The 13,440-nt window shown below is 33.6% G+C and overlaps 1 protein-coding gene and 1 long non-coding RNA gene across 10 annotated transcripts in view; one reads left to right on the top strand and one right to left on the bottom strand.

Moving 5' to 3' along the window:
• LOC141410873 (bifunctional heparan sulfate N-deacetylase/N-sulfotransferase 3) overlaps nt 1-13,440 on the bottom strand; it is a 183,081-nt gene that overhangs the window by 19,466 nt on the left and 150,175 nt on the right. For 7 of the 8 annotated variants that reach the window (XR_012435663.1, XM_074041597.1, XM_074041600.1 and 4 more), the window contains 4 exons: nt 10,462-10,644; nt 8,484-8,580; nt 4,242-4,365; nt 312-486 (listed from right to left, as the gene is read on the bottom strand). Coding sequence is in view for 7 of the 8 variants with exons in the window: in XM_074041597.1 (XP_073897698.1) it covers nt 312-486; nt 4,242-4,365; nt 8,484-8,580; nt 10,462-10,644 (579 nt within the window). In the remaining variant the exon portion in view is untranslated. Of the gene's footprint in view, nt 1-311; nt 487-4,241; nt 4,366-8,483; nt 8,581-10,461; nt 10,645-13,440 lie in introns of those variants that run through there. The other variant, XM_074041601.1, reaches the window with a different exon arrangement.
• LOC141410874 (uncharacterized) overlaps nt 1-13,440 on the top strand; it is an 81,404-nt gene that overhangs the window by 25,270 nt on the left and 42,694 nt on the right. The window lies entirely within an intron of this gene.

Genomic DNA, 13,440 nt, shown 5'->3' with positions numbered 1-13,440 from the left:
CAGCCATGTTCACGCATTTACATATCCACAGCTACTTTTGAAATACAATGGCAGACTTGTAACCTGTAAGTGGCAGACTTTATAACCTGTAAAACTTGAAGTTTTTGCTATCTAACCCTTCAGAGCATATGTCTTGGAGAAATCTAATCATTTAAAATTGTTATAACATTTGCTTGTAAGATGCAGATGTATGGAAGCACATATACATATTTGTGCTGTAGCTGTCAAACAACTAGAAGATCTCTTTTATTAAAACCCATGATGGGTTTGTACAAATTCCCCTTCTCCCTGTGGGATTCTGTCTTCCTTACCTGGTACCAGGAATATGCTCGGTCTGATGGGTCAATGAGAATGGTGATGATCTTGGCTTTGGGGACCAAGGAAGCAGCTCTTTTAGGAGCTTCCTCTGAGTGGAAATAATTGGCACTCTTCTCAAACAGAAAGTCAGTGGTGACATTAGATGGAACAGGGAAGAAATCCATATACCTAGAAAAGGAATATTTTTCTCAAAATAAGATTCTGGTTTACACTTATATCCTGGTGACTGAAGACATTAGAGGTGTCCCACAAATTCATTTGTTTCCTAAATAAAAACCTTTTTCTTTAAGGCATTTGTCCTTCATAGTTAGCAGGGGAAATATGTCCAGAACCCTAACAAAAACATTTTGGAAAAATTTTTCTAGATACATTTTATTGTTTGCTTAATAGCAGAAGAAAGTTATGCGATAACAAAAATGTATACACGGAGTGATCAAACCGCAATAATAACCAGATTAACTATAAAATGTATCTAAATGTAGAAATACCCTACAGACAATAGTGTAAGCACTCAAAAAGAGAATCTGATTAAAAAAAAAAGAAGATATGTTTAGTTCAAAGACATTTAAAAAAGATTTAGGTAAAAATTCTTTCTCAAAGTAAAATAATTTCATTCCTACTAGTGTGTTGTGCTGTTGTACTTAGTCATGTAGTGTCAAAGTACATATAATGTGTCTGTTGTGAATATTGTCTGTTGGCTTAACTTTTATTCATATAGAGCCATTTATATCTCTCTACGTATTCTAATATATATTAGAATAATTATAAGAAAAGTTTTAAAAGTATGTACATATTTCCAAATATAAACTCTTGTCAAAATTCCCAAGGCTGGGTCTCATTTCCTTAAGGGTAGTGGTAATTCAAATCACCAGCAGTGTAAACACAGTGTAGACTCAAGCACTGAAATTCAGGATCTGTTTAATGTTCTGCCTGTGTAAAAGTTGTCAAGTACAACTAAATTGGCATATGACAATATGTTATTTCTGAAGCCCTGAGTGATACATTTTAGAGGAAAAATGCTTTTTTAAAGGAACTGTAAAATTTTATAAAAATGGCCTCATTTGCCATCACCATCCACTTCAATTTATAAGCCACCATAACTTTGGGCAGCAAGAGAAGGTAGTTAAATAATTACTGAACAAAAGATTCATGCATTTACATGATCACTTCTTTTGATAGTGTGCTATTTCTTTGGACCAAAAGATCTTGTGTTACTTGCACAGACTCTAACTGTGAGACCTTGCCATTTCAGATTATTAAACTCCTGGTAGGATTCCTGTGTCACTGAACTGCAAAGTGTAAACTGTTGCAACAAGGTGATGTCTTGAGACTCAGAGCAGTAACAAAATCCTTTCATGTTTTCTGAGAAGGGCATTGCTGGTGATAGGTCATTCTGCCATCTTTTCAGAGAGAAAGAGATGTACAAAAATTTTGGAAGAGTTTGATCTGCTATCTCTTCTGTTGCACATTCTATCTACAGGGAGCACCACATTTCAGGGTCCTTCTTGTTTAGAAGCTCATTCTGGTACCACGGATGCTAAGGCTGTCTTGAGTGTCTAGTGGTATCCTATTTGATTCACCAAGCTTATCTCAAGCATGTTTGTTCTGAGAGAGGCTCCAAAGATCACAAAAAAAGAGGGTGGAGGTGCTGAAAGTTAGACAGCTTTTAGCTTCTAAAAATGATCTTGTCTTCCCAGCAGTCTTTTATACCTGGAATAATTTAGGCTTTTAAGATCACTGAAGTAGTTCTGTATGTTGAAACTATATCATGTTGATTTTGCCGGGCTCAGGGGCTTATAGAGAAGGCAGGGTCCAGTTCTTGTTGCCTATGTGTTCACATTTTTCTAGTGTAGGGGTTGGGACTTACAGATACTTGAAAAATGTTTGATTATTAAACAAGTAAATGAAAGGAATTCAGGTTCATATTTCCAGGATGGGATCTGGAGGTTCCCCAGATAAGCTCACTTTTGGAAAAAAAAGTATTCAGGTATCCAAAGAATTAGCAAGCATAGCAGAAGTCCTAAATGCTAACGGATTTTATGACTTTCTAAACGTTACTCTAACCCTCCACTACATTCCCATGCAATTAAAAATAATATTACCAAATCACAAAGCATAAAACCTACATGCATGCATAAATCAAACATTGTTTTTGAGACCCTCTGATTGCAAATATTGGCTATTTTGTCAAGATGAAGTTTTCTGATGTTCATTTGGCCTAATTTGCTTGTACACTCAGCCCATGCTTAGGCTGACTGTCAGTTAAGGTAGCCATAGTTTCATCCAGTTCTTCAAAAAGAGAAAAAGGAAAAAAAGCAGATCCTTGCATTCAGATTAACTAACTGTACCTAAGTTAATTTTGTAAATGTCCCTGGAGCTCTGAGGGACATAATCTTCAACCTTGTGGAATCATGACCCCCAAAAGACAGCAAAGGGGTTCATGCTTCAGAGAGAGGCCAGGCCAGTCTGACTGTGAATACATTTGATGTTGTTGAGAGCAAAGCTGTAATTACTGTTATAAGTTGACATTTGCAGTTACCATTATTTGTTATTTGCATTAATTGCCTTTTATAAATGTGTAATTTGTCAATCAAAAGTGTTTGTATTTGGGTAACTTTGTCGAGTTATATTTAAAATCTTTCATTGCACTTTAGCTTCCTACTTATTTATGCCATCTCCTTGTAAGTTGCTAAAGGGACTTTTTGTTTTGATTATAGTGCCTATGCAATTATTGGCTTATGATCACAAAAGGTTTTGTTTGTTACAATTTATGACAACAACAAAAAAATGGACTCTTCCCACAGTTATTCTTACGTTCCAGGGACTCTAAGTATTGTACTTGCCTCTTCCCCTCCTCCCCAAAGAAGTCTTTAATCATTCCTTTTAGTCATGACATCGACATTTTATTCTATTACCTATAAATGCATGTATATTAATCTGAATCAGTGGTCAAGTGGAAGCTGAAGTAACTGAAGGATTCTTGATTCTCCCTGCTGTTATTTGACACCACATTAGTATCAACCACTGTTTGGAAGACTTGGCAGTGAACTATATAACAATTAAAACACATGTAAACCCTAGTAGGTCCTCAAACTGTGCTCAATCCACTTATTTATCTTTCCATTCAGACTACCCACAAGCCAACTACTGAAGTTATTGATACTTTTAACTGAGAGCATGCAATTTGACAAGGTTAATGTACATGGCTCATTATGCAAATGCAAAATGCTATATTTATTCTATGGAGTTGTTATTAAAATTCTGCTTTTTTCTACCACTCTTTGTCCAGCATTCAAACTTAATAGAAAGACCTGAAGATATAGTTTATGGTTAACATGTTTCCTTGTGCTATCCACTTCTACTACATTACAGTGATTTGTCTATATCTACATTTTTACTTTTTATATTATTTTCTTCAGATGCTTAATTTATTTCTAATTTTAATTCAAAGGTGACAATTAAATTTTATGTATTATCATTACTTATGAAATATATCTATATCTATAGATTTTTATTTACATTTTTTTGCCTTTTATACAATAGAAAATTATACAAGTGGACCATAGTATCACCTAATGAAGAGTGTACAAGGAAAAGATCTGAAAGGTTTCTTATAACCAGGGAACAATGAAGTTCTTGGGTATTATGCTATTTGTGACTTCACATCTGTAATTACCATAAAAAATAATTAATGCCAATTGAAATTACATGCAGGCCTCTTGAGGCAACAAGTCCTTTCATTAACTGAGAAGGGTTTGCTATGAAAAATTTTCATGTTCCTTTATGTTATTTCAATGAATTTCCAAGGCATGGAGGGTAAACTTTTTTGGGGTTAAAAACTTATATGTTTCTAAATATCAACACTAAGTTTATACTGTGCACAGTATATATACTTTTAGATTTATATTAATAACCCATCTTACCAATCAATCCCCCTGTGGTAGTTATTTCTATTAAAGAACTGTACCTCCTCAAAGGTTTTTGGGCTGGGGGAGTTACTAAGGATGGAAGGATGCATAACCAGGAACAAATACAAAGCAGTGGTACCTGAAAAGACAACAGAGGTTTAGAAATTAATGAAATAGACGGTTTCCTAGTATTAACATTTCAAAGTCATTAATAATGTAAATAGTATAATGATCTAAGGAGATTCTTTACATATACTGCAGACTTAAACTGATCACACAGAGTTTAAAAAGAAGTAGGTTCTAAAAAATGGAGATGGAGGGGTGTGAGACAGGGCCTGTTGCAGGGATTGGGAGAACTAGCTATTGATCCTAGCTCAGTCATCAATCTGATATGACTTTGGCTTTTAGCTTTTCTTTGTTTCAGGTTTTTTTTAATGGATAATCACCTGCCTTATTTATTTCATACATTTTTTCTCTGATGATGAAATGACATAATGTACCTGAAGATATTTTGATATTAATAAAGCATTATATAACTAAAACATACCATTAGTTAACATATTACCATCAAAATTGAGATTTGTGTTCTATAAAGTTCTTTCTGAAGACTATGAAAGCTAAGCCCAAGACAGAATTTAATAACTTAACAAGTTTTCACAAATTTGAAAAAAAAGTAGTGTGAAAAATTGTTTAAGTTTCTATGAAGAAAATTAGCATCTTTTTTTAGTGGCATAACATAATATTAGCATTTATTAGAAAGAGAGTGGCATATCACAGGTGCCCATGTAGATTTGTGACTATTGTGGAACAAGGATGTGAGTTCTTTTAAAGTGAGCAATATGATAAGAAGTAAAATTAATGTTTTATTAGCCCAAATTAGGAGATAAAGTGTGCAGCTTTGTCAGACTACTACAGAAGAAAGAAAGGCAGTTTGGGATCAGTTGTCAAAGATTTAGCCCCACATTTGCAACTGTGACTGTGTTTATAAAATCATAATTTCAAAATATTTCTGATCTGTATATTCAGTAGTCATGAGAGAAATATATCCTATAATTTCTACTTCTCTGATGTGATTTACAATATATACACTGCGATGGAACAGGCTCTGTAATTGTATTTCAAGTTAATAGATAGCAATAGCAATCAGACGGGACCTTGTAGTATTTTTCTCACTTGGAGAAATTATCATTCTAATTTTGCTTAGTAATGTTATGTTGCCATTTGCAAAGAATTTTGAATATTCTTATCATTCTGCTAAACCTTCTTTACTATTATACTTAACTCTACCACATCTCTACAATAGAAACTTTGTTAAAATGACTTTCTGTCAATAATGATACTGTCTAAAAAATGAATTAAAAGAGATAGTGTTTGTAGATTACATCTGAGCCAACAATAAGCATTTATCTATAATCATAGATAATTATAGGGAATGAAACACAGGAATCTATAAGTAAAAATAGTCTTCACAAGCTGTACTTAAAACTGTGATCCTCAAACTTCAGCATGCATCAGAGTCACCTAGACAGTTTGTTAAAACACACATAACTAGGTCCTGTCCCAGAGTTTCTGACTGAGCAGGTCTATAGAGTGGCCAAAGAATTCACACTTCTAACAAATTCTCTGGTGATGCTAATGCTGCTGGCCTGGTGACCATCTTTTAAAAAATCAAAGAATTAGAAGAAATGTGCATCAACATATAAAATTTATTGGGAAAAGATCTTGTATTACTTCAAATTCACAACAGTAAAGTAGAAAGAACATGTTCTCAATTTGGAGTCAGGTAAATCCTAGGGTTAAGAGTTTTATTTCCAGTACTTACCAAGTGTGTGAACTTGAACAAAAATTATTTAACTTCTCTGTCTTACTTTTCTCATCTGTGTATTGGGGAAGGAAATGCTTAGCTATCAGAGTTTTATAAGGGCCCTGGAGATAATCTGTGTGGAACTTCTACACAAGTAGTACCATATCTGAATATTTGCAACATGTTTTTAAAAAACTTTATTGAGATATAATTTAGAATTATAAATATATTAAGTATGTTTATATCTCAGTTACATAATTGAGACACAGTTCAGAAAAAATAAGGTCTTTTTAAAAACTGGAAAGGATTAATCTCTGTGAAGAGTATGATTATAATAATGTGGAAAAAGTAGTTCTTTTCTAAATTTTTTCAGAATACAAACATTCTGAAATATTTCAGAAAACATTCTTTTTTGAATTTTATTTTTAAGAATTGTATTATATCATGTTGTTTGCTTTTAATAACCTTTCATGACCAGCACTAGAGAAACAGAAAAAAATGTATATAATCTAATTATTTTATATAGTCAATAAAAGGCATAATATTATTTGTCAGTGGTCAAAAAATAAGATTGTGGTTTCTGAATTCTGTCTTGCCTAGACATATTCTTTGGTCTGAATAAACTGTCCTGTATATATATTTTGTCTGTGGTAAGCCAACCACATCTTTACAGAGACACATAATTAAATAACTATCTGAAAGCTTTAGTTTATATATTCTTTGTCATTTTCAAAACTGAAAAATATCTGAATATCCAGATAACTAGAAACCTATGCAGAATTGTCCAGAAGGATACTTTTGACAAAACTAAAGTCAGAAGTAAGGCTATTTAATTCTCATGGAGCTGCTATGAGAAGATAATTTTGACTAATTGAAAAATTAATTTCATAAACTATTGATAGATACAAAATGAATGAATGTCAAAAGTATCAGGCCAAATGAAAGAGGTTAAACACAAAAGTATGTGCTTCTATCTACATGAAATTCTAGAAAAGGAAAAAAGTAGTTGCTTGTGGCTGATGAGGAGGGTTTGGGGGAACTGACTGCAAAGGGACTTAGAGAAACTTTTTTGATAGAGCTGTTCTGTATTTGGTGGTGGTTACAAAGCATACAATTTTCAAAATTACCTAATTGTACATTTAAAATGAGTGAATTTAATGGATGTCAATAAAACTGGGAAAAATAAAATTTCTACATAAAACCATCATTTTCTGTAAATTTTTTTATTCCAAAGGCAAATGTCATATCCAAATAGTAACATAACACTTGGAAACCCAAGTGGGTTGAGGATGACAACTAATAATTCTGCCATCTAAGGACAATGTTAAAATGTCTGTGTTTCCAACATAGCATGAGGCAAAGTACATCCCTCATGGGATTTGGAAACAAACTTGGTGTGTCAAGCTTTGGAGAGATGTGATCAGTAATGACAAAGTTGTGTGATGACGGGGGAGTTCACTGAAGAGACTTAGTTTCAATGTTCTTCTAGTTGCCTTTTGATTTTAGATAGGAAAGGACAAATTAAGTAAATAAGGACAAGAAATGTGTCTGCTATACCTGTTTTTTTTTTTTCCAGAATGTTATTTGCAATGGAGCTAAGAAAAAAATGAATAGGCTAAGCTCTCTGTGTACCTTGCTTAGAACTCTCAGTTATTTCCTGAGAGACAAGAAGAGGGAATGTATTCTCCCTAGCAAGAAATGCAGTTGAAATGTCTGTTTTCTGTGAAGCCAGAATCCAAGGACCCCAAATAATTTATCACCCCAGATACAGCTTGAATATCTGGCATTTTAATACTTCCACTGGGATTCACTTTAATCTTGATTCTCAAAGAAACAAGGAATTTATGAGAAAAAATTTGCACACCAATTTAAGACAAGGTGCAAAAAATTTCTCCTGGGTATGAATAAATACCTTTCCTAGCACAAAATTTTGTTTATGTCTAGGAATTTTGCTTTTCAAACATCTTTTAGACATTTAAAAAGTTGTCATCTCTGCAAGAAACAGTTTACAAATAGATCATATTGGGAAGATGGCAAATTCTTTTTCTGGAAGGAATTTATTATAAAGCGTTCTAGGTGCTTATGTGTGTCTCTCATGACTTTTGACCAAATCCTGCCAGTCACTTTCAAACATGTGATTAGTTTTAATTTCAGATATGGTTAGCAACACTTCTCATTGAAGATCTTTGGGAAACAAAAAAGATGTGTCACCAAATTGACTGCTGTATATTCAAACTGTGTGACATCTATTTTGTCCTTTTCACTTTAAAAAACACATTGACAAAGCATTTAAGTACATCATTGAGCTAAACAACAATTATGTCCGAGAATAATATGTTGTTCATTTATCAGTTTTATAGGAAGTTTAAGATCTCATTATGACAAGAAATCATTGTCTAATCTTTTGTATTTTTATTGATTATTTGATTAATCACAACATTAAAAGTTCTCACCAGTTTTCTGGGGTCCTATCACCAAGAATTTTGGTAAGCGATCACAGGTTTTTTCTTTAGACCAGATGTCTCTGTGACGTTTGTCATCACAAGGATTCTAAGTTGGAGAAGAATATAGAGATGCATTTTTTGTGTGTGTGTCCATTGAATGCCAGCATTTCCAATTTTTTTCTCATTTATTCATATGTGCATATATTGTTTGGGCCATTTCTCCCTGCTATCCCCCTGCCCCCTCCTTTTCCCCTCTCTGCCCCTTCGCCCTCCCCCCTCCCTTTGCTTTCAGGCAGAATCTGTTCTGCTCTTATCTCTAATTTTGTTGAAGAGAGAGTGTAAACAATAATAAAGACAAAGCATTTTTGCTAGCTGAGATAAGGATAGCTACACAGGGAGATTCCTAGCATTGCTTCCATGTATAAATGTGTTACATTCTAAGTTGATTCTTCTTGAACTAATCTTTTCTCTAGTTCCTGATCCCCTTTTCCTATTGACCTCTGTCACTTTAAAGTTTCTCCATTAGTTCCTATGCAGTGAGGACATCAAATACTATCATGTTTTTTGGGTTTCTTACCTATCCCCATACCTCCCGTGTGTGCTCTCACCTTATCATGTGACCAAAGTCCAATCACATCAGCATTTCCAATTTTTATCCTTATAAGATATTCCAGGAAACAGTGGGACAAACAAGGAGGCTCCTTTTTAAAAATTGAAAATATTGATGTGGTATCATGGAGGCTTTAGAATAATTCTTTTCTGTCCTGAGGTTGAGAGTGAGGATGTGAGAAAGGGGAGATATTTCCACTTTGGGTAAGCAGACTCATAGCACTGCCAGTTTAATATTTTTCTGTTACTGGAAGTTTTATATTTTAATTTTTTGATTTAAAAAAAAGATAATGAGCTTTCTGAGCAGCTCGTTATCCTAAAAGAAGATCCACTTTTAATATTCAACAAATAACTAAAATATAAGGTGTCAGACTTTCATTCTAAGTAACTTTGAGTTTTCCTGTTATGCTTCTGAAGGATATGGATCTAGCCATAATTATACTATTTAAAGAGATACCCATTCCTTTCAGCTGCCTTCAAAGGTTGGTAAATGCATTTCTAAAAATGTAACTTTACAGACTATGATGCTAAAAAGTACTCAGTTTTGACAAAAAGGTGAAATGAAGGTGAATTACTATTTTAGGGATTCTGCTTTTGGTCTATAATACTTAAAACCAACACTCACTGTGCAAGATGTATCTAGAACATCCTTCATTTTAACTACAAACTATACTTATCTAGAAAAGGTGAAGAATTATAGTAATTTAATACTCTTTCAAGAATGAGCAAACAGGGTCACTTCTTATTTCTATCCAATTAGTACTGTAGATATGTGAAGTTAAATACATCTCTCTATTTTTAATTAAGACTAAAGTGAGGGTACTCTTTTGACTGCTGTTTTAGAAAAAATTTTGTTTTAAATTTGTCATCTGAAATAATAACTATTTCAGTTTAATAAAAAGGTTTTAAATGAGCAGGAAAATGCATGTCTTTTCAGTGGCTAGCATTTGGTCATTTGTAGTGGTTAAGATGAAAAGATGCTTGTTATAACAACTGAAACATAATACCGAAAGCAGCCCTCTCAGAGACCTTCCCATGTGGTTCAGTCATTAGGGAAAGGGGAATGTGTTCAGGGCTGATCACTTGGCTCCTGCCTAACATGCAACCTGAGTATCATGAACTCTTAACCAATTGCAGTCTGAAAATTGATCTCTTACTCTTGATTGAAGAGTATTCCCACCAACAGAATACATCACTGAAAATTCCGTAATTTCTAATGTGTATCAATGAGACTACAGTTCAGGAAAAAAGTAGTTTCTTGAATATACTTAACATTTCCCAAATATGCAGCTGCTTTCAGATGGTTTCACTCTTCATACCTGGATTATCTCACAGAACTACAAGATATTTCTCATATTATTTATTGAATCAATTTTACCTGCCAGAGAGGGTCTTTCTGATCAGGGAAGAGCTCAAAATACTTGTGAGCCAGCTGCATTGGAGGCAGAGTTTGAAGACGCAGGTTAGTCCAAGTCTGCACGAAGTTAGCCAGATTAACAAATGTATATAATCCCAGCCGGTCGTTTCCATAGTTGGACAAATGGGTCATGAAAATACTGATCTGAAAAAGGCAAATGAACTTCTGTGTAAACACCAGTTGACACTAGAGGGCAGTATAATCATAACAATCATAACAATTATATATATTACATATATTCTATATACATATACGTATATATACATATTACGCATATTCTATATACATACGTATATTCCTCTCCTCTAGTACAGGGGTTTGAATTTAGGGTCTTGTACTTGCTGGGTGGGTGCTCTACCTCTTCGGCCATACCACCAGCCCTTTTTTCTTGGGTTGTTCTGAGATAGATTCTCACTTTATGCTTCGCAGGCCTGGACCACGATCCTCCTACTTACCTTTCCTGCCTTAGCTGGGATGACAGGCACACACCAAGCCCAGTATTTATTGGTTAAGATGAGGTCTTGTGAACTTTATACCTGGACTGTCCTCAAATTGTGATCCTCCTGATCTCTGCCTCTCAAGTAGCTAGGATCACAGATATAAGCCACCCCACCCAGCTAGATTGTTTCTCAACTAGTCTATATAAGGACTTTGGAGATATCTTAACATTAATGCATAACATGGGATGTGTTATTAGCAAACATTGATGAGCATTTTTTTCTGAAATTTTAACATTTAATAACACAAAATAAGTTCAAAATCTAATAGCTGCTATCTACCCATACTGGTGCAATAAAACTAATATTGAATAAAGTCCTAGACATTGACACATAATGCCTCAGGATGTGTGAACTCTGAGTCATTTGGAGCACCAGAATTGCATTAGGTTGGGATTTTATAATCTTAATCTATTTAATTTGGTTTATACTGTATTATTTCCAGTTAAGAGGTATAAATGAATAGTTACTATTAGCATTAAGTTAATGCCCTCTGCATTTCTTAGGAGCTAAACACATGATGCCTGAGTGTTATTTTCTATCAGTAATATTTTCAAACCCTATTTCCTAGTCATTGGGTTTATTATTATTCACAATATAAAATATCTCCTTTAAGAAAAGTTTTCAATGCTAAAAAAATCAACTCTTGTTATGTAAAATCAACTCTTGCTATGTAAGCATCTGACCGAGATTGGAGCCATGCATTGAAAATATGGGGAAATTTCATAATAAAATAAATTTGAATTCTGTAGGATTTGATTCAATTGGCCTAGAATGTAGAATGGGCATTTTAAAAGTCACTGCCTTAAGTGAATGCAAATAATTTTTGTTGATTAGTTGTTGACAAATGGAAAGAATTTTTCTGTACGAGATTTTTCAATAGCAAAGCAAACCACAGTGACATTTATGCTACTATAAATGATAATAGTATTCTCCTAAAATATCTGAAGTCATTTGAATGAGTAGTAGTAATGGCTATTATACTCATCATAATAATGAATATAACAGGTCATTCATTAAGATGTTGAAAGAAAATTCATTGAGATAAAGAGAGATCAGAGAAAGATAATATTAAGATTTGAAAGATAATGTACAGAAAAAGTAATTAGTTACAACTCTAAATAAGAGAAACTAGTAATATCCTATATTCTATGGAACAAATTCTATAAACTTTTCCTGTTGAAGTCAACTGTGATCAAGAACATTTAGTCGTGGCTCATGCCTGTAATCCCATCCACTCAGGAGGCAGAGATATGGAGAATAGCAGTTCAAAGCCATGAGACCCTATCTTGAAAATACCCAACATAAAAAAAGACTGGTGGAGTGGCTCAAGTTGTATAGTGCCTGCCTAGCAAGTGCAAAGCCCTGAGTTAAACCCCAGCACCAAAAAAAAAAAAAAAAAAAAGAAAAAAAATTAATTGTATTTCTATTCATTCTGCCAAAGCATATATTAAATCTCAGAACTTTCACAAACAAAAATTTTACTTGAAGGATAATTTTCAATAGCTATCAGTGTGCTGATGCAGTCATGGAATTGATAAGGTAGATTTTTTTATCATTTTGGATCTTTGTGAAAAATGAGACCTTTAAATTTATTCTTCTAGTTAGTTTTTACAGCACCTGCCATTCTGACTTGTGTGTGTGTGTGTGTGTGTGTGTGTGTGTGTGTGTGTGAGAGAGAGAGAGAGAGAGAGAGAGAGAGAGAGAGAGAAAGAGAGAGAAAGACAAGGTTTTCTTATGTAACCTAGGCTGGCTTTGAACTCATAATCTTTTTGCTTCAATCCCCCCATGTGCTAGGATTGCAGGTGTGGACCACCACATATGGATGTTATAACTTTTATTATTCTCTCTTTTTAATTTCAAAAGTTTATCAAAACAGTAGAAACATATGAAAATTGTTCTTAAATTTGGAAGTTCTTTTCTAATGCCTGTAAGAGGCAGTCTTTGTTTTACATAGCACATTTTTGAATGCAGCTTAGTAACACTAGTAAAATGTTACTTCAAATTACATTTCTCTTAAGAGGAAATTTTGAATATGTTTAAAATACATATTAACCCAGTTAGCTACTTTTAAAAACTTCTTTATTTTTATTAAAGATCTAGCAGTAAATCTATATGTGTCACATTTCACTTGAACAGTATGTGCATTGGACAGAAAATGAGAAACTTAGAGTTACTATATGACTTCATGACTCTAATGTATTTGAGCTCCTGTTGAATTCAGTATTCAACCACATAAAACATTTTGTGTTGTGATAAGAAAAGCAGATTATCACTTTTCTTTGTCCATGACTATGGAAAATAAAAAACAGTAGTCTCTCTGATGGACAGGCTACCCCAAATGAGTTATGAGCTAGTTAATTATGTTGACTTTAATGAAATTGAACCTGATTTACAAGAATTAAAGCAGTACTTAAAAGGTATTGAACTTAGCCCTGTAAAA

This window comes from Castor canadensis, chromosome 9 (assembly GCF_047511655.1).
Source record: "Castor canadensis chromosome 9, mCasCan1.hap1v2, whole genome shotgun sequence".
Taxonomy (NCBI): Eukaryota; Metazoa; Chordata; class Mammalia; order Rodentia; family Castoridae; genus Castor; species Castor canadensis.
Note: the sequence above shows the minus strand (reverse complement) of the source record. Positions and strands in the feature narration are given on the sequence as shown.